This window comes from Mastomys coucha, unplaced genomic scaffold (assembly GCF_008632895.1).
Source record: "Mastomys coucha isolate ucsf_1 unplaced genomic scaffold, UCSF_Mcou_1 pScaffold18, whole genome shotgun sequence".
Classification (NCBI taxonomy): domain Eukaryota; kingdom Metazoa; phylum Chordata; class Mammalia; order Rodentia; family Muridae; genus Mastomys; species Mastomys coucha.
Window position 1 is genome coordinate 18,921,859 of NW_022196900.1, and position 26,268 is coordinate 18,948,126.

Here is a 26,268-nt window from a genome sequence, read left to right on the forward strand (position 1 = left end):
ATCCAGGTTGTAACAGTGTAGAGAAGTAGTGAGGGGGAAGAGGAAAAAGAATGGGGTTGACTAGTACATACAGGAGGCTTTGAAGATGTTCTGAAAATAGACAAGTGACAGTTGCACCCTGTGAATGAACTTAATGCCATTGAGCTGTACATTTAAAAGAATGTATTCATGTGAATTTTACCATAATCGACAAAAATCAAAACAGTATAATTGGCTGTGTGGTTAGGAATTTCTGCCATACCACTTTCTGCCTTTGAGTATGTCCAGTACCTTCCTGGCTTTAACTTTCTGTACTGGGTGTTGACATTAACAGTACATCATAGAGATGCTGAATGAGAATAAATGGGAGAGGTATGCACCTGACAGACAGAAGTGGTCAAATATGTGAGTTACTGTTTTGGGCGCAATTGATTAAACGTTATGAAGCTGTTTTTGTTTTTAAGATTTATTTTATTTGTGTGTGTGTGTGTGTGTGTGTGTGTGTGTGTGTGTGTGTATGTGCGTGCATGAACACAGGTGCCTGTGGAGGCCAGAAGAGGGAATCCGAACCCCTGGAGCTGGAGTTCCCAGTGGTTGTGAGCTGCCCAGTGCAGATGTGGGAACTAAGCCAGCCCTGTCTCCTCCAAGAGCAGCAAGTGCTCTAACCACTGAGCTTTTCTCCAGCATCTCTACGAGGCTTGAAGAGCTAGAAACGAAAATAAGATTTATCTCCTTCACATCAAAATACTTGGCTTGTCCCCAACCATGGTGTATTCTTGGGTTCCTGAGACAATATAGTATTGTAACAAGCACACAATGATGCAAAATGCCTGGTCCATATCAATGTTCTGTATACACGGTTGGAAACTGTCTGTGCCCAGCTCATTTGACCCAGTGCACAGTGAGGAGCTGGGTCCCAGGTGAGTCTTACCACACATGCGCCCCCTCAGCACGGAGCCTGGTCTGCAGAAGAGAAAAGCCTTTTCAGTCTCTAGGGAATTGCTGTCAGCCACCACTGTTTCTGAGGCAAGCTGGAAAGAATACATGGGCTCTTTAGTCAAGGTGCTTTTCAGGCGATTTGTGATTGTTTCCAGTGTCTTAATGAGTCGCTGTTGATTCTCCAATTCAAGGGTATCATTTCTTTCCTCTGGGAGTGGCACGCTAGCTGAGATAAAACACAACAAAATTAAACATGATTGTTCACGCACACCCCTCCCCTACCTCACCCCGCACACTCACACGCACATAAAACGAGTGTTAGGCACTAATTATAATAACAATTTTTACCCCCAATGAAATCATGTATTAAAGTAAATCATAAAAAATTAATTTAAAATAAAGTCAACCAGTTCTCACTGGATATGCTGCACACGGGCAGTATTAAGAAAAAATAGGTTTGTTTGAATCTGTTTCTTAGATGCCGGGTTAATATTGCCTGTTGAGGGAATTCATCATCACAGGGTGAATTATTAATCTATATCCTTGCTTTGAAAAATGGGCATCTTAGTTGATTCTGTCAACATTCAGGCAAAGCAGGTGCTTGTGTCTACAAGGGCCAGGAAAGAGCTCCGAGACACTAAACAGCAAAGCAATGACCATGCTTAGCTGGCTGCTCTCTCTAGTTCTCAGCTCCAGGGTTACTCCTAACAAGCATAAAGCATGGCAGATTTCAGAAATAGCTTTCCAGCCCCAAATTTCGCCTCCTATTGCTTTGTCAAATAGAAAGTTTATTCTTACCTGTGATGTTAAAAATTAGCTGAATTTTGGGGTCAGACAACGGGACAGTTCTTTTAATCCGTGATGGTCTGCCTTTGCCCTCAGCAGTGGGTGTTTCCTGTACAACATCCAGGAACTGATCATAGGAGTAATCCAGCCTGTTACCTGCACCCCAGCCCCCTGGTCCTGATGAGAATGGGCAGAGAAGCAAGTGGTCAGACAGGTGCCTCTTCCTCCGTGTTTAGGTTCTAACATCACAAGTCAAACTGCCCCCAGCCATTTACTCAGTGCCCCTGGTGTATAGGCAGTTTGGCTCAGCCTTATGTTGTCATTTCGGGGGCACTGTGCACTGAATTTAGAGACTAATATATTTCCCTTTTACCTATAAAAGTATATAGAATTTGCCATTTTTTAAAGTTAATAGGTAATTATCCTCAATTTAGGGGTAATTGGGAGGGGATGCAGAATTCTAATCGGTTCCTAGTTCTCTTCTATATCTTCCTCCAATGGCTTTATAAGCTTAATGAACACAATCAAACTTTTAAAAATAAATATTCGGAATATCTGCTTCCCATATTAAAGGTAGGGAAGCTGGCAAAGGCAGACTAGAAATAAAGGTTTGTATCTCGGGAGAAGACATGGGTATGTGTGACTTCTAAAGTGCCTCTGGTGCCACTGTGATTGACAGCCAGAGTTTCAGTTCATAAAGTGTGACATATGATTGTGTAAGGTCGGGCAAATTGCTTTCATCTTCCCGAACTCCAATTCCTTCATTACTAGACTGCAACAATGAGCCTGGCTTCATAGCTTTGTCTGTAGTAAGAGGGGAACAATTTATATGCCCCGCTTACTTTAATAACCAACTCAACTAATCAAGTCAGCAAATTACGTGATATTGATGTTGCTCTGGTCACACTGACACTTAATTATGATCTTTAAACAAGTTGTGTTTGAGAGCCTGTTTGTCCACTTAGATAAACTTTCTTCAGAGATTTGTTGGCGTCCTGCATGCATTTAAAAAGCTGGAATCGGTATGTTTGTGATTTCAGTTTACATAGTCTCCCAGAAATACTTTGTAGCAATTACGTAAAGTTGATTTACCATACTTAGAAAATTTTTGATAAAAAATTTTGGTCTACTTGGAAAAACATTCAAAATTTCGGTTAGATCTAGACATTTAGATTTTTAATAACTGGGTTTTATAAGCTGGGTGAGAACTATGAATACTTCCCATGAAGGACTATTTTGAATAAATGGCTTAATTGCAAGGCTGATTGAATGATACATAAAAATTATTTCTGGGAGTCCTCCCTAGCATCGCCCTCATAGAATACTGGGAGTTTCTACTGCATTGAGTTTTATATTTTTAAAATAGAAAAATATTCTTTAAGTGCTTTGTAACTGTTATGATCACATTCAGTAATAGGTCACTTTTAAAATTTTGCCATTACAGTGTGACTTTTATCCTGAAGTGCTTTCATTAATATTTTTAAGTGACTTATTTCATACCAAAATTTAAGATACCCATAATGAATTATCACAGGATTAGATTACATAGCCACCCTAAATTACTTGACAAATAAAGGCTAAATTTTCTTTTTCTGTTTCCACCACTCCTGTGGAGCAATTTTGTTTTGTTGAACCATCTTGTGAATCAGCACTGCTAGATAATAGAATTACCAATTGCAAAGCCATTGTCATAGTTATAATTATATTCGATGCAGTATTTTTTGGTCAGGTCCTCCAGTCTGCAGTCAATGTCAGCAGCATCGCTACAAAAAGATGGGACCTGCAGACGAAGATGAAGACAGAAATCACACCCCTGTGCACTTCTGGAGAACCCTTGGTTCCCATGGACCTCACATCTCCATCAATGGGATGAGAGAAGGCTCTTTATGCTTGCAGAACTGTACAACGTTATGAAAAGACCCCCCTTCCCTGTATCCATCCTTTCATCTCTCCTTCCCTTCCTCCCCTTCACCTTGCAGCCTCTCACTGTCTCAGACCACCAGTGTTAAGCTCATACTTTTTTTATCTCCATTTATGTCACCTACCAGAGGAAGCCCAGGACTCCTGGGCAATCACTGACCTGAGACTACCATAGATTCCGTAATCCCCTTTTCTGATGTTATGTCGCACCCCTCTCTAGTCCCCTAGCTGTCCTCTGTGATCTCTGAAACTCCCAGGCAGTAAAAGAAAAATGGTTAAGGTCGTATTTTCTCTATATTCTCTTCATCTTTGCTCTAAATGAAATCCAACTTTCCAGAGTTCTGGACTATTTTCCAGAAAACGAGTCGGCAAACATTATAAATCCAGGTCTTCCGAGCAGCTCTGGAAGGGGAACTTCCACTCTGAAGCCTTCCTTCTATTTCCAGACCCTCATGTCCCCTCTGCCTTCTTGAAATCTCACAAGGTGTCCGCCCCATTGTCTTTTGTAGAAGCTTCATCATGAACAACACTTCCTATGCCGAGTGATTCTCCTTCTCATCTCTTCATTCCTCTTTTCCAACAGGACACTACCAGTTTCCCAACTCTCTGGACTGTCTTATTTTGTAGTACTTTCCCCCGGCATACTGCCTATTTTCCTTGTAATTGGTTTACTGCTCATATCATTCATTGGGATGCAAAGTCTACAAGTACATAAGGCTTGCCAAGGTTATCCCATAGAACACAGATGCTGACTAAATACTAATCAAATGAACAGGCATTCGATGTCACATTCCGATCCATTTTTACCATCTTTAACCCACTTCAGTTTGTTTTAGACAAAAGAAGGCCACTTGCACGAATGGAAGTTATTTCACACAGTTTCCAATGTCAGCTCTAATTGTTATTTGAGGAATAGCTCACTAGTTTGCACTAGGGTGATACTATGAGTGTGTCACTGCCCTTTACATTACAGACCTGTAACTCACAGTGACCAGATGAACACAGGTGTTCCTCTGTTCTCTGCCAATGGCAACATTGATTTTCCTATTGGGAATTGGGCTCTACCAAGTTAGCTTAAGTAAGATGTTTTAAAGCAAGGGCTTATTAAGTATATGCCAGTTTATACACTGAACATTTTCATGACAACACTTGGCATTTAGTAAGCAGCACTTTATTATGTTTATTAGCAAATCAACAAATGTTTACCCACTCTGTCAGACAAAAGCATAGCTCCTGCCTTCAAGACACCCTATTCAGTAGAGGTCATTGTATCGCTATCTTGAGACCTAGACAAAAATGCATACAATAGAGAATCCTTTTGTAGGAGTACATAATTCAAGCGGTAGAGAGCTTGCTTCACACACATGAAGCCCAGGATACAATCCCCTGAAACACATACTGGGTGTGATGGTACAAGCCTGTAATTCAGTGGTTCTCAGCCTTCCTAATGCTGGGACCTTTTAATACAGCTCCTCACATTGTGGTGACCTCCCAATGACAAAATTATTTTCATTGCTACTTCATAACTGTAATTTTGCATCTGTTATGAATCATGATGGAAATACCTGAGATGAAGACGGTCTTAGGCTCACAACCTACAGGTTGAGAACCTGCTGTGTAATCGAGGTGGAGACAGCAGGTCCAGCAGTTCAAGGCCATCCTTGGCTGCATAGTGAGTTTGAGGCCACTGTGGGCTACGTGAGACCCTCTCTCAAAGCCCAAACTCAAACCCAAAATACAGCAACAAAAGAGAAAAGGTTCACATGTTCAACCAATTCTTAAAATAATATAACTTAAAAGTTTGGGTATTTTTTTTTTTTGGTGTGGGTGTGTGACTTTAAACAATAAAGCAAGCATTTTTAAACCACAAAGACCCTAAACTTTTTAAACTTTGTGACTCAGAAAGTTAGTCAACTGAATTAAAACGTATCTCAAAAGTCTAAATTGAATAATTAATTACAAATACAAGTTTGGACAAAGAAAAGACACACCAAGGAATGGAAATTTCAGTTGCAAGAGACCCAGAGAAGTTAAGACAGCTTCAGTAGTATCCTTCAAAACACGACACGCAGCCAAAGACTCCTGGTGACATACCATGTTCCCCAGGGTAGTCTCAAAGGCTGTAGAAAACTTCTTAAACAGATCCATGTCATCACAGCGAGTGGTTTTGTATAGCATCTCAAAGGACTTGAACCCATGGTTTGCAAAACGTTTTACTAGAAAATTTAAGGCAAAACAGCTTCAGTTGGGTGAGCTTCAACACAAATTTAATTTTTTTTACTCCCTCTCCTTCCTTTCTTTTCCCATTCCCATTTCTTTCCCTGATCTTCCCCACCCCCTCCCACTCCCTCCCCTCCCCTCCTCCTTCCTCCCCCCTCCCCTTTTTCTCCCTTACCTCCTGACTTCCTTCTCTTTGTTACTCTTGTGCTAGGTAAATGCTCTGTCTGAGCTGTATCCCCAACCCAGAGCTTTAGCTTTCTATGAAAAACTGAAATTCAAAGCCTGCATCCTAGAGGAGGACTGATTCTACAAGATTGGGACACATGCAGGATAATTCCATAGTGATGGCTAATATTTTATATGCTAACTTAAAGAATATTTTTAAAATTGAATATTTTTTCCTTGGATTCTGACATGACTTATAAGATTGTTTTCATGGTGAGAGGTGGCCATGAGAGACAGTTTCCAGGCATCCACTGGCCACAATAAACCACAGTTGAGAGGCGCTGTGCCCTGCAACTGACATGAGCTTGCTTTGATCTAGTATTCTGTAACCTCCAGTCCTATAAGAAAAGTAGCAGTGGGGTGAACAAGAGATCCTTTGATCTTGGCTACATCAAAGTTGTTTAAATTTATATAAGCTTTTTATTATGTGTTTATATTTTCAATTAACAGACATTTAAATTTTTTTTACTATTATGTGAAGTTGTAATCCTTGAAAGTTTAATTTTCACAAAGGCAACCTTGCTCTTGTAGTGAAAGCTTACATTATGGGCTGCTAGAGTTTAGGATGCAGTCAGTCTAGGGGTTCGATCCCCAGAGTCCTCCACTACCCGCCTCCCCAACACACTCCATCCCGCACCTACACAGATTCAGCAGCTCCGAATCTAAGTCAAATCTAAAGATGCCATACAATCTACTGTTTTCTGTCACCTACATTGGATATTAAGTTCCGTAAGTTCTTTCACTAAGAAGCGTCAGGCAAAGAGGTCCATGCTCACAAACTTCTGCAAACATTTTTGGTAAACCGTGAGCAGATCTAGATACTTCTGCCTTTCTGTACTAACCTAATCTCTAACAAGACTCTGCGGGCTAATATTTTCACACACATTTTTGATTCATGACACCCTTCCCATTCATTCTCATTGTAAGGCACGTTTTCTGTGTGCCGCACAGAAAAGCACATGGTGGTACAGTTTAAAAGGTGCAGGACTGAAGCTTACTAGCACAGTCTGGCCATTCTGCAGAGTACGGTGGTCTCCAGATACCATCTTCAAAAGCACAGTAGTACTTCTCCGTGGACCCTTCTGTGAAATCATAGCCCTCCTTGCAGCTCAGGCTACAGTTAACTCCAGCATTATCCTGGGCACAGATAAAGTCCCCGTTTACAGGGGTGAAGGGAACCTCACAGGGAGAACCTGTGTCAAAATAACACTGTGTTATTCAATTGTAATTGTAGGAACAGTATAGTCCAGGAATTAAAGCTGAATGGAGGACTCCTGTCTATTCCCTTGGGACATTTTACCAAGAGCACCCAGGACGGGAGAGCAGTACTGACTACTTTTTGGTCCCCGTCTTGTGGGAAGACGTTGAAAAGTTCCATCAATAGGCAATTAGGAGCTATGCACATTTTATAGGAAGGTAAAAGTAGATCTGACCTTGTACTATTGTTTCTGGAATAATCACTTGAATGTAACCTGGGTAATATTATGCAGCAAAGACCCTTTCAAGGTCATTAAAGCAACACTTTGCAATCTCAGAGGAAAGAGTTCATGAAAGGGCAGATATGAGGCAGATGTGAGGGTGAATCTTGGCTAGGAGCTTCACAGGTTGAGTGATGACTACAAGATTAGTAAAGCACTGCCCCTCTGGGAGTCACTGAAGGTGTTTGCAGAGATGATTGGCAAATGGAGACAGTCATCAACAGGGGAAGAACCTGCTCTGAATGTGGGTGGTTCCATCCTGTAGGATAGGAGATGGGGTGGGATAAAAGAGAGGAAGAAGAAGCCAGCAGACGTGCCCACTATTCCTGACAAAGTGCTGAACGATCTCTTGTTGCCTTCACTCCAGGATGTAAGACTTGCGGTTCTTTCAGCTTTTAGTATCCCAGCATCCCTCCAAGGAGCTTCTAGGCCTTCTATCACCAGCCTGGGACTTCATCATGAGGATGAAGGATGCACCCTCCAGGCTTCCAACTTCCTGGAATGAGCATCAACTGGGTTCTTTTCTCTATATCACCCGTGTGCAAAAGCCACAGCTGGGATCTCTAGCCAATATCATCTAAGGCAACTCAGTAAATCCCTTTAGAACCGGCTCTTTTCCTCTGGGGCACTCTTGTGAACACAGGAATTAACGCCCCTCCCCCCATAGACAATATCACATGGTCAAGGATGACAATGGGAGATTTACAATCTGCTAGCACTTCAGCTTGAAAATTCATCACTTACTATCTTCCCCCACAAAATAAAGGGCTATAGTGATCACACATATCAAATGTTAGCTAGACTGGGGAAGAGTCTGGTGAAGAGAGTACCTTTTATGACAATGTGGATGTCACAGGTTCTGTTGTTGCCTGAGGGGTCAGTGGCTGTATACCACACCACCGTTTCCCCATGAGGAAATAGGTCGCCTTGTGTGTGACTGCTGGTAATGACCAATTCAGCCCCTATGGAGGGAAGAAAGGATGTGAGTCCATCACTCTGCAATTAGATCATTAACCTTCCATCTGATGTGCCTCCATTTTCTATTTATGCAAATTGGCTGAGCAATCTCCTCAGCGTGATTTGTCTACTAGAGACCAGAAGATTTAGGCCATACCACAGAGATAATAGACTCGAAAATCCTATTCAACTAGGGAACTTTGCTTGACAAACTGTCTTTCTTTGACCCAGTCTGTTGGGACATTGGTATTTTAAGAAATTGGTACAATTTCCCTTTGTTTTAGGGAGTGTTTTACAATGAACTTCAGTTACATTTGCTATGGTTTCCCCCCACCTTCTTATGACATTTTGTAATCCATTCAGCTAATATTTAGGAATGAGTGCAAATACACAGAATTGGACTGGGATGCCAGTAGAAACTCTAATATTTTCAAAGTATCATTTAGTAGGCTCAATTTAGTAAACTCGTCAAAACCTACAAGTTAAAAACCTAGCAACAGTTTGATAAATGCCCAGTGAGTATTAAAGTCCCAACAGCTGAGCAAGATGCCAGTGTTAAATTACACTCCCATTAAAACACACCACTTGGTGCCAGTTTTCATTCTTCTTAGCCCTTATTTATTTCTCTTCATCTGTTCGTCCTTACCAGAGTTGTCTGAGAACTGAGGCTCATCCCAACTGGCAGGGTGCTCCTTCTCTACGACCTGAATTGGAGGTGGAGATCGGCACCAGTCTATGACAGGCGGTTCCATATCTGCAGAACATCAGGAGATACTTTCACTCCCAGTCTGACTCTCAGATTATTGAAACAAGGGACCCCAAATGATCCTGGGTAATCTCATGCTGGATAAGGAGAAGGCACCAGCCAGGGTGGAACTTGTATCCCAGAAAGAATTTGTTAGACCACCTTATAGGAAGAGACTGAAGCCCAGACAATGATGGGTCAGTGGTGGGTGGGGCCATGTATTGAGGTGAACTGTTGAGATGGTCATATCCTTGGTCTGTACTTAAACTTTAACCTCACTTCAGAATGTTGAAGACAGACTTGGGGATTTGCCCCCAACCTCTTCATCTCTCTTCCCAATGTGGCCACAATAAATAAATCTAGTTTTTAAGTTTTGCAGTATTTATCTGACTCTCTGGTTATTGAGGATGAGTAGTCACGCCTGGATTGGGTCATAGGTTGTAAACATCAACTTTGATGAATTTATTGAGCATTATTAGAATTCAGATTGAAGGGTGGCAGGCTGGTGAGTTTTATCGGTCACCTTGACACAACCTAGAATCATCTGAGAAAGGAGTCTTGATTGAAGGATCATGTTGATCTGTGGACAAGCCTTTGGGGGACTGTGTTGATTGCTCATCGAGGTGGGGAGACTCAGCATAACGGTAGAAGGTGTCATTCCCTATAGAGGGGTCCTGAACTGCGTCATAGTTAAGAAAGCTAGCTGAGCATAACCAAGCCTCATGCAGCATGGGTGCATTTGTTGCTCTGAGCTCTGGACTGTAGATGTGATGTGACTAGCTGCTTTGAGTTCCTGCCTCAACTTCTCCTCTGTGATCAACTGTAACTTGGAATTGTACTCCAAATAGATCAGGGCATTTTATCACAACAAAAGTGTGCCTGGAGTAGTTGGTTTTGAGATGGGATGGGAAAGCCATGTTTTAATGTACTGGTTGAATGTCATGAAAAATATATTCTGATATATATTATGTTATATAATATATACATGTGTATTATATAAATATATATACTGATATATCTATATCTATCTATCTATCTATCTATCTATCTGTCTGTCTGTCTGTCTGTCTGTCTGTCTGTCTGTCTGTCTATCTGTCAGTAAAGGACAGTAAAGAAATTACACAGGAAGGGATTTCAATCGCATTATAGATTTTACATATTCAAAGTGTTCTTAATTATACACCTTTGAAGTCTAAAGGATAAAGTACAAATTACTATTTTAATTTTTTTTTATGTGAGGACATAAACCAGACAAACTTACGGACTTGCTTGAAGTCATTAACTTAATAACTTGTAGTCACTGTACCAAAGCCAAGGCATTTGGGTCTGTTTATGAAAACACATCCTGAAACCAAATGAGCTGTACCCCTGAGAATGCACATATTTCTGCTTTGACTTTTTCACTCACTCGACATTTCATGAATATAATAACTTGGGCTTAGTGCTATCCATAATTGTTAACTCAGTAAAATGGAGTCCCTTCTGGTCACATTTAAGTCCCCACTGACTAGCAAAGTTCCTGGCCCCCCGCAGGTGCCCAAAACAAGGAGCTTAAATAAAGCAAGGAAAGGAGAAATGCTTCTGCCAGGTCTCTTTGAGAAGACTGAATCAAGTCAACTCATGGTTAATCACGCCAGCAGTTATCATTTACCCCCGACATAATTACCAATCAGTATTCCAACATCATCTAAGCTTATCTGGTTTTAGCCGAACCTTTGAAAACTGAATTGTGGGTACAGGGACTTAATCAACTGCAGTTTGTTGCAGTCAGGCAGCAGTCCTGAATGTCAAGCCCTTTTTGCCTTGCAGTTCTCTGATCCATCTGTACCATGAAGACAAGAAGTAATGTACAGATGTTGGGATATTTTCTGTGTCTATCTCCCCACTATCTGTCTCTCATGTCCTTCTCTCCTTTCTCTTTAAGAGTTTGGAAATTCAGCTAATGTCTAGCTAGACACCCAAGTACATATTTTCTTCTTCACCGTATCAGCCCTCCTTATGAAAGACTCATACTTGGCAAACTCCCCCCAACCCCCTTGGCAAACTCTTAGGCCACATTTTCCTGTTTGAAGTCATAAAGCCCAATAAAGAGGTCTTTTTTTCATGCTGGGGAAGCCTGCATTTAACTCAACCTGGAAAAAAACAGTTAGAAAGCTAAATACTAGAGAAAGAGTTAGGACGATTAGATTTTACTTGGGTCCTGTGTTTGTTTACTTTTAATCTAAACTTATAATTTTAGACTTAAACACCAGGCCAGTGTGAGATACATTCTTTACTTTAAGCAGCTGTGTAAATTTCATAGAATAAAATGAATTGGATGTATTCAATTTAAATGCAATAAAAATAGATCCATAATAACCAAAGTGAATTGCAGGGGCTGGAGAGATGGGTTAGCAGTTAAGAACACTTGCTGCTCTTACAGAGGTCCTGGGTTTTTTCCCAGCACCCACATGGTAGTTTGCAATTGTCTTTAACTTAAATTCTAGGAGATACGGTGCCCTTTCATAATCTCCTGGGATACATGGCACATATAAATCTATATAGCTAAAACACTCACTAAACACACACACACTCACACACACACACATGTTTATATGCATGTATATATATATGTATTATATAACAAAATTTGAATGTTATTATCTAGCTTTTACAAAGATAATGTGTATCAGGCTTTGATTTAAGTGATTTATATATCTTAATTAAAAACTCCACAATATTTTCATCCTATTTTGGATGAACTAGTGGAGGCACAGAGAAGTAGCTGTTCACAGTCTAGTGGTTGTGATGACGGGGAGACCGAGAAACTAAGTAGGTGAAGTATATGGAACTTGATAACTTATTGGATTCAGTGATGGAAGAGGAAGAATCAAAGATGACTTCCTTGTTTCTGCTCTGTAGCTCTGCGGTTGACAGCATCATTTTCTGGGCTAGAAATCCATTAGTTGGGTCTGAGGTAGCTGTGGCACATCCGTGTGGGAAAGCCTTTTGTTTTCCCTCCTTTGTCCCTTTTAGACAAAGCTCCTCCTGTAGCTTGGGCTGGCCTGGAACTCACTATGTAGCCCAGGCTATACAATCCTTATGTCTTAGCCCCCCAAGAGCTGGGATTGCAGGCATGGATGTGCCATGCCACATCCTAGATGAGATTTAATACTTTAGGTTTGGATTTCACAAAAGAGATCCAAGCTGGAGACAGACAGATGTGGGTTGTCAGTCAACAAAGCCACGCAGGAAAACCACCGATCAAGAGTGGAGGTCTAAAGCTGGAAGCTTGGGTGCTCATCAATTTTTGAGAATTAATGAAGAAACAAAGGTCTAGGAAAGAAGAAAAGACGAAGAGGTGAGATAAGTGGGGCAGAGGTTAGTGCCCAACACAGACTGGTGGCAGAGAAGCCAGGGGAGAAGAAAATGTAGGTAAGAAAGAGGTGGCTAGGAAAATAAGCCCAGAAGAAAGACCGTGTAAGAGAAGAACAAAAAAATGTATGCCGAGAGCACAGTTGATCTTTAAAAGTTAGGATAACTTTTAAATGGCTCCCTCATGTTCTATATGAAGTATAATTCCTTTCAGAAAAATATGCTGCATAACAGCATGTTATATAATAAACATGAGTTTCGACAGGTGTAAAGTATTTTGTTTTTCAAGTGTGATATTTGTGTTAGGTTAAAAAGTTAAATTACACATGAGTGAAAGTGCTTACATAGTAAAATCTATTTGTTTTCCATTTGATTTTTTAAAAATGTTTAAATTTTAAACATTGGCAATGGCTTGGAGAGCTCTTTATGAACTGATTTGATAAGCAGTTGTATGTACATTAAGCTATGGTGCGTTAAATAAACAATTAAGAGACTCAGATGGTCAACATTCAGTCATAGGTCTAGGAGGTGACAGTAGGAATGGCAGTGGAGAGTCACAGCAGATTGTTGGTGGCCTTGACATTATTACAACCATGAGAGCAGAAGGAGCAGAGTCTAGGCTTGAATGACTTTGAGAATAAATGACAGGTAAACAGAAAGAGGGAGCAGCCATCTGGAACTTTCCAAAGAGCACGTCTGGGAAGAAATAGACATGATGACAGTTAAGGATACGGGAGGCTCCGGTGAGAGAGAGGACTCTGAGGGTTTCAATGCCAGGAGGAAGAACCTGGCAGCAGACACTGACTAATACCAAGGATTGTCTTTGTAAACCACCTGCGTCATTTGGAGACTTACCAATGACCTTAACGTAGAAAGTGCAGCTGGCTTGGTTACCGGATGAGTCGGTCGCTGTGTAAGTGATGGCCACTTCTCCAATTGGGAAAAGGTAAGGTGGGGTAAAGGCTGGATGGACATGGACTGACACCTTATAGAGACAAATAATACTTAATAGTTCCAGTAGTACATTTATCTCCTGATTTATATATGATCACTAAATGAATAAGATGATACAGCATTTCATAAAGGGAAGAGAAGGGACGAAGCAAATCCTTGTGGTGTACTTTTGAGACTGCTCTTTCACAGTCTGTAGAGGTGGCATATATAATGTTTCTTAGATTTTTAAGCATACTATAGTAGAACACTTTCATACTCTTGCATGATCTTCAGAGCATAGAATGACTTTTAAATGCTTCTATCATGTTTTGCACACAAATATAATTTCTTTCATAAAATATGTTGAAGAACTTTTAGTCTTGTTTCAAATTCCACTCTTACAAACATTTTAATACACAATTGAAAACATATTTTTACTATTTCCTTACAATATCTCTTCATGCATAGATAACCTCAGACTGCTAATATTTTATTGATGGGTAATAAAAATGTCCTTCCCTAAAGCATGATAACAGTCTGCATTCACATTGTGTGGAACTATGATGTCAGAGTTCTCAACTCTATAGTAAATATCTTCAACTGTGCAAAGTGGAAGTTGGTGCAGGCCCAAGTTTTAATCATGTCTTTTATTTTGGGATATTTGTGTGGTCTGTGGCTCAAAAACTGGGTCTCAAGCATGCTAGGCAAAGCCCTCTGATGCTGTTCTACATCCCAGCCCAAGTTTCTCAGTTTTCAGCAAAGACTACTTTTCTTGTGTTTCCATAATATTACAATATATTCTTTTTTCCCCATTAGCTTGAAAATGGTGATGCAATAAAAACTATATTAACATGTTATATAATAAGCATCATAACCTGTCTAAAGTTTTTTTTTTAAGTTTGTTTCATTAAGAGTTAAATGATGGGCTGGATAGATGGCTCAGTGGTTAAGAGCACTAACTCCTCTTCCAGAGGTCCTGAGTTCAATTCTCAGCAACCACATGATGGTTCACAACCATCTGTAATGGGATCCAATGCCTTTTTCTGAAGACAGCTACAGAGAACTCATATAAATAAAACATTTAAAAATCTTAAAATAAGAAGTTAAATGACACATGAGTAAAAATATTACATAGTAAAATATATTTATTTTCTGTTGGATTTTAAAAGTATTTCAAGTAAGCTTGGAGAGCCCTTTATGACGTGATTTGATAAGCATTTGTATGTATTTGATGATGTATTTGATGGTATCTTTTTTAAAAACAATAATTAAGAGACTCAGAAGCTTAGCATTCAGTTCTAGGTCTGGGAGGGGATTATAGACAAGGCTTCTCCTCGGGAATGAACGGCAGGTGAGGGCTGCTGGGAGACAGGAAATCATCATTTTCAGTGCTACAGTCCCTGGTGAGTTGCCCATGCTCTAGTGGCTCCCCCAATACCCAGACCCTCAGTGGGTGTGTGAGGGGAACTGGTTAAACCTAGTTGGTGTCAGCGGAAGTGAATCTGGTTCTATAAAGGCCATAGCATAGGAGTTTCCAGAATGGATCCCTCTTCCAGCCAGCAATTCCTTCTCACAGAGCCCTTCTCACTATACATCTCTAGCTCCTTTTCCATCAGAACTCTCCAGCCAGAGCTAGGGCTGGTGTGCCTCTCCTAAGGGCTGTGGGTTTTGAACACGGCTCAGTTAAATAACAAATGATAGTCTTCCTACCTCAGAATCTATTCTTTAACAACATCTCTAGAATTCTTTTGCTTTAGAATAGAATATTCACTTGTGCTGGAGGACAAACACACTGTTGGGGTGGTCACGATTCAACTGACATTACCAACTCTGACTCTAGGGAAGCCTAAGAAGGAGTTGGGCGTGGGTACAGAGTAAATAAGAGAGCATCCACAGTGCTGATTTCCAATCCTTTGGGCCAGCTTTGGGCTATCTAGCAGGATAGAGCTTTGAAGTGCATATTAGATTCAAATTTTATTTAGATAGCAAGATTCTTCTTTTTAATCCTTGCAAGTGGGTTTTGATTAGAGAAAGAAGTTGTTTTTATATCTCAAAGTAACTAATCCTAAAATTGGGAAAAGCCAGTTATTTTCTATTGGTATTTTTCCCAGTTGAGTTCGTTCAAGTTGAGTCATAGAATTCTAGTTTTTTTAATCACATTGTACCTATAATTTAGCATCCCACCTTCCCACCAGTAACCCTCCCTTTTGAATTGCCCTACGGGATGATCAGAGCAAAGGCAATGGTCTAGAAATGGTCTCCGAAGCCTCGCCTGTCCCTCCCTTCCTTTACTTGCCTTGAGTTTGTGCTTTTTTGGGCGTTGTTACAGTAAGTTCTGAAACTGCCTTGCCTTGCTTCCTTTCTTACCATTCTATATTGCAGAAAACTGCCTCACCCTGCTTCATTATGCCTGTTCCAAAAATATCCTCCTGGGTCTGAAGATATTAACATAACTAGGGAGATCAATCTTGCTTTAATGAATGATCACCAATCTCAAACCAGCTCTCAACACTGTCCAATAAACCTGCTCTGTTTCTCTGTTCTGCCTTCTCCTTCTTTTTTCCTTCAAACTTCCAGAATCTCTCTCTCTGGCAGACCTCCCCAACTGTGCTTTGAGTCTGACCATGAGCCACACACAATAGCTTTTCCTTATATATCCAATCTCTCTGTTCACAAATGGGCCCTTCCATTTCTATTTCCTTTCTTTTAGGCAAATTTGCATTCTTCTCCTTTGTGGTAGCCTAAAAGACATCCATGTCTTCTCTGGAACTTATGAATGTTACTTTATATGGCAAAAGGCATGTAGGAGATGTCACTGAATTAATTATACAGTGAAAAGATTATCCTGATTCATCCAGATGGGCTAAATGTAGTGACCTCACTCTGGGGTCACCAGACCCAGTCTGTATGATGACAATGTTGAGATCACATGTTCACAGTGCCATTTTACTACCATTGAGCCTCCTTTAGTGGAAGGAGACTTTTCTTTGATGCAATGTCCGACTTCTCGAATACAAGTATGTGGTTTGAATATGCTTGACCCGGGGAATGGAGTGTGGTAGTTTCAGTATGCTTGGTTCAGGGCGTGGCACTCTTAGGAAATGTGGCCTGGTTGGAGTAAGTGCCGCCTTGTTGAAGGAAATATGTTGCTGTGGGGGTAGGCTTTGAGAGAGCTTCCTCCTAGCTGCCTGAGATGCCAGTCTTCCCTGTTGGCCTTCAGAACCAGATGCAGAACTCTTAGCTCCTCCTGTCACATGCCTGCCTGGAAGCTGCCACGCTCCTGCCTTGATGGTAATGGACTGAACCTTGAACCTGTAAGCCAGCCCTATTTAAATGTTGTCCTTTATGAGAGTTGCCTTGGTCATGAGGTCTCTTCAGAGCAATGGAAACCCTAACTAAGACATCAAGGCATTGAGCCAGTGAGCCACAGATTCCTAGGCATGTATTTGGTCTTCTGTGCCTATGTACAGCACGGGATTCTATGAGCCAGGATAGGCATTGCTTTTGTGGAGTGTCCTGCTTCCCTGGATCCATTCTTCCTATTTATAGAGTTTTTCTAAAATGACTACACATACTCAGGTATGTGCTATCCAAGTAATGCTCACATTCTTCCAGCTAGCTTTTGTTACAGAAGTTGAACTATCTGACAGGGAATAAAAGACAAAGTTTATTGGTGGGGGCTTTGAGACCCTGCCTAAGAGCAGGTAAGGGAGATGAAGACATGCCTGCTTCCTGCTTCCTACTGAGGCTGCTGGGCTGTCTTATCTCAGAGACTAATGGACATGGCTAATGGTTCCTGCATCTGTGAATACAAAGATGCTACACTTACTGCAATGTCTCATCAGCTCCTAAAATGCATCCTTCTCTGGGCTTCCTAATGCTCCACATTGATGAGGATACACACGTTTGTGAGTTGAATAGAAAGTGGTCATAGCACACTTGAGAACACCTCCTTCCTTACATTTAGTCCCGGAGGTCAGAATTTTAAAAGCTACTTTGAATATAAATCTATTCAACACAATTATCAGAACAACTGTTTTTGTTTTGTTTCCCACCCCCAGTATGTCATGCCTGGAAGAGCTCACACATATTTATACTTGGCTGTGAAAGCAAAATGCTGCTTAACGATATCTTCATACATCTGAATACAGTGTAATTGTAACAGGAAACTACATTCCTAATTCCTAAATGAACCTTTTCCCTACCAGCTGATGGTTGGCCATCTGTAGCCAGGAGAGTACACACAATGTTAAAATACTGAGTAAGGCTGGATTTAGGAAAACTAAGTAAGAAATACTGATAACCCATCGTTCAGATTTGGTCAAAATGCAATCCTTTCCTGTTTATCATTTAAAAGATATCTTCGTGATTAGGAATCAAGGTTGGTTCCATGTCTTTCTTTTCTTAGCTTTTTTTTTTTTTCAGAACTATCTAAGGTGTGAAAATTCATCAGTGATGAGATCTTAGTGAAAAGAAATACAACAAACTCATGAAACCAGACACTTCTGTCAGATTCTTACCTGATATTTCTATTTAAAAAATTCAATGCTGGTTGGTCACTCAGATGAGGCACTAAGCATTTATGAGTAAACTTGTGAAACAGTACGGCACGTCATTAGGGTAGAGTATAACTTCCACCTCATTGTTAGGGTATAGTAGAATCTATTCTCGAAGGATGGGGATGTTCACGCCAGCCTTACCTTCTCACCAGAGTTGTCTTTAGCCATTGGGACTTGCCAGGTGATGTTAGCAGAGTCCTGCTGTTCCCCGGTCTTTGCCTCGATGTCATTTGGACAGCTGATTTGTGGAGCCTCCACGTCTGACCCAGAAAAGAAACCACACCTCAATGAAGTACCCTGACATGTACATTTAAGTTATTTTTAAAAGATGATAAAAATCTGGTTATATTAGTACTTTATGATGTTTAATGTGCTGATTACCATTTAATTAGGACCACATGGCTATTTTGTGTGGTTTACCTTGTGTGAGTCAGGAGTCCCTTCCTGGACTGGCCCTGCTGCATAGCCCATGAAGCTCCACAGTCCACCCTGTACTTGGGCCTTTGCCCGGATTCTTTTCTTTGCCCGCCTTAATGGTTTCTTCCCCCATACCTCAAAGCAGCTGTAGGTCTTTTCATCCTAAGCTCAAAAGCTGCTCCTGGCTCTCCCAAAACACTTGGCATGCTCACTCTCAGGGTCTCCATAGTCTCTCTACTTCCCAACCACGAAACGCAGCACGCCATTGTGAAACAGACATTTCTCCCCCATTTAGTTGAAGAAAAAGCATATTTCTCACCCCATTGTTTTATTTAGTGTTTGGCAGACAGTAGGGACTTGGTCAATGTTTTGTGTTTTAATGAAACAGGAATAAATGGAATAAAATGAAGGCTGACTGGGGCAGAAACTACCCTAGAAAATGGACTATCAATCAGAATTAATTAGCAGTCCCAGAATGTACTATCAAACAAACAGCAAATTAAAACTAATGATGCTTGCTTCAGTGGAAAAGCTTTATACACTACAAACGCCAAGTTAAGCTTGCAAACATTGTGCAGAGCCACACAGTAAAGTCAAGTTCTTGTTATGGGTTAGAATACATCTCTTACTCCTAAATGATGTTAAATGAGGTCTACTAAATTTCCCAGATGGTTGTATCTGAATTGCCTATTTTGTGTCTCATCTCATTGCTTCTCTAGAAATGGTATTCAATTATAGTTTCCCCTAGGAAGATGCACAGCTGCTAATCTTTTTAAAAAGCTATTTCAGTTTTCATTATTGTTAACTAATGATTTAGCTGGATTTGAGGTTTTTTTTATTTGTGTTCTCCCCATCTCCTGAGGCATGGTTGAGATGTGAATCCAACTCGTGTGGGTTGGTACAGTTGCTTTTTCTCTAGAAACTTAAGTTTTCTTCATTGACTCTACAACTTAGAAATTTCCCTCAGAGAAGAAAAAGCCTGTGAGCCCAGCGTTCAGGGGCTTTGGGGGAGCTAAAGATCCAGATATCTTGGGGGAAACTTTTCTATAACAGGAAGAAAGGAAAGAAAGTTCTCCCCCCACCTCCCTAGCCCACCCCACCCCCGTTCCCCTCGGCTTCCGGGTCTGCACATTATATATGTGCCAGGTTCCTTGAGTCACATCTCTCATCTTCAACCTCTTTGGGTTGATTAGCTGAGATACTCAAGTTTCTTATTTATTACTTGTTTATACCAAAGGGATCCTCAGTTTGATACTCCAAATCAGTGATATTTCAACAATATCCACTCCAGTTCTTATGTTTATATTTTCCCTCATCTTCTGAAACACACACACACACACAGACACACACACACACACACACACACACACACACACACGCATGCACTTATTCCTTAGGACTATTTAGACACTATTTTTATTTCTTAGAACTCTTTCTTGTTTTTAATATTATCTTCACCACGGTTTGCTCTTGCTGTGGGGTAAGTGATTCTGTGACAGGCTTCAAAGCACTCACGGCTTTTATTCCTTGAAGCCCCTTCAGGCTCATCTGCCTTGTATGTGTCATGCGTTCTTTAAAAGCCTCCATCTCCCGATGGGAGCTCTCAGCAGATTCTAGCCGTAGTACCATCTTCAGTTTTCAATTTCTTTGGTCATTCTCTCCCACCTGGATTGTTATAAATTCACTTGTTTTAACCAGAACCTTTTGTAGTTCATACATGGCTTTTAGCTCCCATTTAACCAAGGGTTTGCAGCATGACCCACAGAGGGGCAGCCTTACCCAGCGCATATGCCCTGATCCAGGAATTCGGGTTTTTTTTCCTGCCTCATGCAGGCACCTACCTTTGCACACAGCTGTCTGAACTTTGGCACTCCACTTCCCAGATGTGGCACATCTCACTTCTCTGACCCCAGATAAAATGTATCCCTGGCGGCAGCTTAGCTGACAGGTCATCCCAGGTTTGGCTGGCTGCTTGCCACAGCTGGGTGGAGAAAGGATGACACCCCTGGGTTTCTGGAAGGTGGCACAATGGCGTTCTGTTTCAGAGAAATGACAGCCATGTTACTCGGGTTCCCCCAAATTAGAAATGACACAGATTCTCTTTACCTTGCACCCAAATGTAACCATGCTACCCAAGATTGGCATAACTCACCTCTTAAATGATTGAGTGGTATACTATATGTACAACATATTATTCAAATGTGAAACTATGTCTTTGGTTATTTCTTCTTGAGTTTGTCTGTGTTTTGTTTTCTCTATGAAACAGGGCCTCATGTAGCCCAGGCTGGTCTCAAATTGCCATGCAGCCAAGAATGACTCTGAACTTCTTATCCTCCTGCCTCCAACCTCCTGAGCAGTAGGATTGAAGATGTGAACAGCAGCACAAGCGTGAGTGTGTGTGTGTGTGTGTGTGTGTGTGTGTGTGTACGCTCGCTCATGCACACTCTAAACAAGTTTAACTTTTTTCTAGTTTGAAAGTTTCTCTTTGGCCCCAGTCACTGAGCCACCGCTGAGGACTCAGCTGCCTCTCCCTTGAGCCCCCTCTCTTCCTAACGCTCTGTCCTCCTCTGACAACCCCCCTCCCCGCCCGCCTTCTCCCGTAGCCAGCTTACGCAGACTCTTTCCACCGAGGAGGAAAAGGAATCCTATCGTATGTCCGCTATCCAGAACCTCCACTCTTTCGACCTCTTTGCTGATGCAAGTAAGGGTGATGACCTGCTTGCTGCTGCCACTGAGGATTATATCCATATAAGAATTCAACAGACAGACGGCAGGAAGACCCTTACAACTGTCCAAGGGATCGCTGATGATTACGATAAAAAGAAACTAGTGAAGGCGTTTAAGAAGAAAATTGCCTGCAATGGTACTGTAATTTGAGCATCCAGAATATGGAGAAGTAATTCAGCAACAGGGTGACCAGTGCAAGAACATATGCCAGTTCTTGACAGAGACTGAACTGGCTGAGGACGATCAGCTGAAGGTTCATGGGTTTTAAACGCTTGCGGCTCTCTGAAGCTTAAGTGAGGATTTCCTTGCAATGAGTAGAAGTTCCCTTCTGTCCCGTGTCACGAGTTTAAAAACCTCACAGCTTATATAATGCAATCATTTGGGGTCTGCTTTTAACTTTGACTAGTGTAATTCTTTCATGCAATAAACTGAAAAGAGCCATGCTGTGTATGTAGTCTTGAAGTCCCTCGTTTAAACAGGTTAAGCAGTAAACCCTGGCAGTGTCCACCCTGAAACAAAGCAGTAACAAGGTTTCAGCCAAGCCAAGAACCCAGAGATCACAGGAGAATATGCCTGACCAGAGGTTGCTTGGTATTCCCTCTAGAGTCCTCTGCCCTGGGAAGAGTGTCACCACTTGAACAGCCCAGTTGAAGCCAGAATGGGCAACACTGCCCCAGCTGTGTCACTAGAGGGAGTCTCTGGCAGTAAAAGGAAAGCCCTGGTGTCTGAGCAGGGAGAGCTCAGAAAGGGCCACCTTTCCAGAGAAGTCGTGGACATCTAGCTCGCCACCAGGGCATTCTTTTTAAGCAGATCTAGCCAGGGGATGTTGAAACATGAAGGGTGAGGCCAGCCTGTCATCAGTTAAATTTACGACAAGGAACAAAGCCAAGCTGGTGCCACTGGTCGTGTGGCTAGCTGTAGAGGCTTCAGGTCAGTGAGTACGAGCCACTGCCCGGTGCCGTGTGAAGGAATAAACTGGTCTTTTGGTTTTCTTTTCCCCTCCACTTTTAATATGTTATGTCCTGTATTTAAATCCTTATTTAAATAAAACTTGTTTTCAGGGAAAAAAAAAAAAACCCAAGTCTCTCCTCATTGATACTTCAGATAGTTTTGGAGAGATGATTAATACTATGATAGTATTTCCCCAATTTTTACGAGTAGTGTTTGTTTGCACTTCTGATTTCTTTTTTAATCACTTCAGGGTTTACATTTCCCTAGAAACCACAGGCCACGTGAGCAGTTGTCTATTCCCATGCACAGGCTCACACAGCACCCCACTTTAGACCTCCTTCCCTCTCCTCTGTGCCCGGCTTTGGTCTAACTTCTTAAGCTCATTCTACTGTCTTGTATTTTTCTTACATTTTAAATTCTATTTTATTATTTCATTTAAAATATTTTCCCCATTATGGTTCTACTGCATCTCATCCCCACTTACAATTCATGTTCTCTTATTTCAACAATTATGTCATTGTCAATTTCGCATGCAACTTTTCTTTACTTTGGAGTTAAACAGTCAGGATTTTGATTTTTTTTTCCCTAAAAAGACTTTACATTTTGCTGGTTCACAGTTATGTCCTTTCAAAAAGGTGAGGAGAAACCATATTCAATGAATAAAGTGATTGTAAAGCATTTGCTTTGATAGAAAATCCATTCAAGCTGTCCTCTGTGTGTGTGCGTGCATGTGTGTATGCCTGCTTGCTTGCATGTATGCCTTGCCCGTTGGAGCTGTAAAGTTCAGTGAGTTAGAAAACTGAATTCAAGGTTGGAGTCTTCTTAACAATGGAGAAAGAAAGTACTCTCTCTGTGTAGAGTGTGGCGGAGTTGGGGCTTTCGAATGGGCACATTGTGCTGAGTTATGCCTCAAAGAGCGGCTACAGTGAGGGCATTTGAGGTTTTGCAGTGTCCTGTGTGGAGAAAGGGGAAAAAGGGCTTCCAGGCTTAGAGTGGCTAGAGTGTATTTCTCAATGCATCTACAGCACTGCGTGCACGCTTATGTACGTTTATCTGCATGTATCAAGTGTATTTGCAAATGCATCTACAGCACCACATGTATGTATATGTACATGCTTATCCACACATATTCATATACAGCACCATGTGTGTGCATGTCTATCCACATGTATCAAGAGTATGTGTTCAGCTCCGGGTCTTTGCAGACTCATGGACAAATGAACTTCTCAGACCTCACACCTTCTGGCCACTTACCCACACACCGGGGTTCTGCACCATCCCACTGTGCATTTCCTTGACAGGTAAGCTTAGAGTTTCCTTCTAATCTGTATCCTTCATTGCAGGTAACCAAACACAGGGTGTTGTAGGACATTTCCACGGTGGAGCAGCTGATGTGGCCATGTTTGGGCTGTCGGAGATGGGGGCACGTTCTCACTGTAGAGAATGTCAGCAATTACATCTTACTAAATACAGACAGAAGTGGAAACTGGTACTTTAATAATGGCTTTGTGTTATAAACAAGACAATTTTCTGTTAAGTGTCAAGAGATACGTAACACACCCTCATTTTTAAAATCGTGTGGTTCTTACCAACCTACACTTTCTTTACTATGATATGCAACTTCCAGTGCAATGGTGGGGAATTTAAATGATGTGAGTCATCTAACTCTGAACAGATGAGGACAGCTATAGACCAGGGATGGCTCCCAGACAGAAGTACCTGCAGCCCTCAGTTGGGCCTTTGCTGCGACTTTCCAGGTTATGTTCCAACAAAAGAAAGTGCTTTTCTTTTTCTAGGAAAGAAGTTTCAAGCTGAAGATGAACTCAGTTCTCAGACCATGGAGATACACGCTGGGCTTTTCAATAGTCTCAGCTTGGACAAAACTGCCTAGTTTCTGCCATCTTAAATTCTAGTATTCTTCTTTCTGATAGTCACTCTAATCCTCTCAGTTGTCTCTCTCATTTCTTCTCACACACTCCCTGCAAAATCTCATTCTTACTGCCAATCTGCATTAATGTAATACTATAGCTTGTTTCCAGCTGCAGTTGCAGAGCGTGTGGATTGTCTACACAGCAGCCAATTCTTCCCAGCATAACCCAGCATCATAATGTGCCAGTCACTGTTCCCCAACTTCACTGTAGTTAACAAGAGCCAACGAGATACAGCTGAATCTAAGTGAGAATTTCCCAACTGATGGGATGCTAGTCTGTCTTCTCTTTTTCCTCCCTCCCCACCAAATAAATAAATGCATGTGAGAGGCTATACCAGCGTCCTGCTTCGTATTTACCAGTACTGTAGGACTGCACTTAGTACATGCACTAAGATGATGGTGTAGAAGCACTAAAGAAACCTTAGTCTATGATGACAATGGGATTTTCCCACCAGCTTTGGGTTATCTGTGCCATCTTCCTTTTAGATGAGAGAAAACCCTTGAGTCTCAAGGTATCGATATTTGGATCTTTGATACCAGGAACTACGCACAAGTGAATTCTTTCTATGCAGCACCTATTTGTTTCCTTCATCAGTTCATTAGGGAAAGATACTGAACAAAGGACAAACAAAAAGACTCTACAGAAGAGCTCAGTTCCGCTGGACTGCAGACACCACTCGAAAGCACTGCCAGGCAGAAGACCGAAGAGCAGTGAGTCCCCAAGGGTCTTCAAACCAGGCAGAAGACCGAAGAGCAGTCCCCAAGGGTCTCCAAACCAAGAATGTCAGGAAACTCTCCCTGTACTTCTGTGCACAAGCAAGTTTTTTTTTTTTTTTAACTCTTCAAAGGCTTGATTTACTGCATAATTAGTAGACAACACTAGAAAACAGAGTATCTTTCTGCCTGAGAATTGAGTAGATTGACTAATTCACTAATTAGGTATGATAACACAATAGATAACATAATTGTACCAGTGCTTAACAAAACATAGCAGAAGAATCAAACGTGTTTTTAACATGGTCAAAAAATTAATTTACAGTCTGGAGGCCCCACACTTAGAGTCTTAATGAAAGACTTCAGTGAAGCCATTTCCAATCCTCTCCTTCTGTACTGCACACAAAGCAGAGAGCAAGTAGCAACTTTCTTTACCCAGAAGTTGGTCTGAAGAGATTATCTCCAGACATTTTCTTTTTTTTTTTATTTTTGTATTTTTTTAAACTTTTATTGCATTATGATGAGAAAAGTTACATGATTTCAATTTATCTGAATTTTTTAACATTTAAAAACATATTTTAATTAAATAGAGTTGAATCACATTTTTGTTCCCCTTTTGTACCACCGCTCCTCCCATAGACGCCCCCTTCAATACCTACAATATCTTTTTGCACGTTTTTTTAATAGCAAGAATGTGCATTTGTTTATTTTGATTTATTTTTTGTTTTTTTGTTTTGTTTTTTTTTTTCGAGACAGGGTTTCTCTGTATAGACCTGGCTGTCCTGGAGCTTACTCTGTAGACCAGGCTGGCCTCGAACTCAGAAATCTGCCTGCCTCTGCCTCCCAAATGCTGGGATTAAAGGCGTGCACCACCACGCCCGGCTCTTTCTTCAAAAGAATAGGAGTGAAATCTCACAAAAAATGTTTGAGAGCATACATATATTTGCTGGTTACTGGCAGAATTTATTTCGTGGGAACTCATCCAAATCACATCAGTTGGCAGAGCGCAAATATTAAGTGAATTCAATATAAGTTTCAGGTTTATTACTCCATAGAGGAAACTCAAGAATTAAGGAGAGAGTAGACCTTGGGTGCAAGCTCCACAGCCAGTCCCACAACACCCAGAGGAAGCTCCACTCCCAGGTGCTCTGACACACCCAGGATCAGAGGTGAGCAGGAACCAACATCTGTCCCAACACTGGGAGTAACTGGGACCAGCGGGACCAGGCACGTAGGAACTTGGCCAGCCCAGTGTTTCCGGTTCCTTCCGGTCTGTCTGGGTTAGTGTTCTGAGCAGACCTTGGGCACAAGCTCTCCAGCCAGTCCCACAACACACAGAGAAAACCACACTCCCAGGTGCTCTAAAAAGCCCAGGATCCCAGGATCCCAGAACCACAGGATCACAGAGTCAGCTTGATTCTGAGGAGTTCTGAC

At 41.4% G+C, this 26,268-nt stretch overlaps 1 protein-coding gene and 1 pseudogene across 1 annotated transcript in view; one reads left to right on the plus strand and one right to left on the minus strand.

Moving 5' to 3' along the window:
- Svep1 (sushi, von Willebrand factor type A, EGF and pentraxin domain containing 1) overlaps window positions 1-26,268 on the minus strand; it is a 182,408-nt gene that overhangs the window by 84,494 nt on the left and 71,646 nt on the right. The window contains exons 6-16 of the mRNA XM_031377490.1: window positions 23,445-23,624; window positions 20,354-20,548; window positions 18,237-18,355; window positions 13,459-13,588; window positions 9,151-9,258; window positions 8,378-8,509; window positions 7,068-7,262; window positions 5,719-5,840; window positions 3,376-3,484; window positions 1,717-1,881; window positions 911-1,144 (exon numbers count right to left, since the gene is read on the minus strand). Coding sequence (XP_031233350.1) covers window positions 911-1,144; window positions 1,717-1,881; window positions 3,376-3,484; window positions 5,719-5,840; window positions 7,068-7,262; window positions 8,378-8,509; window positions 9,151-9,258; window positions 13,459-13,588; window positions 18,237-18,355; window positions 20,354-20,548; window positions 23,445-23,624 — 1,689 coding nt within the window. The remainder of the gene's footprint in view (window positions 1-910; window positions 1,145-1,716; window positions 1,882-3,375; window positions 3,485-5,718; window positions 5,841-7,067; window positions 7,263-8,377; window positions 8,510-9,150; window positions 9,259-13,458; window positions 13,589-18,236; window positions 18,356-20,353; window positions 20,549-23,444; window positions 23,625-26,268) is intronic.
- Window positions 21,164-21,507, plus strand: LOC116096067 (annotated as a pseudogene).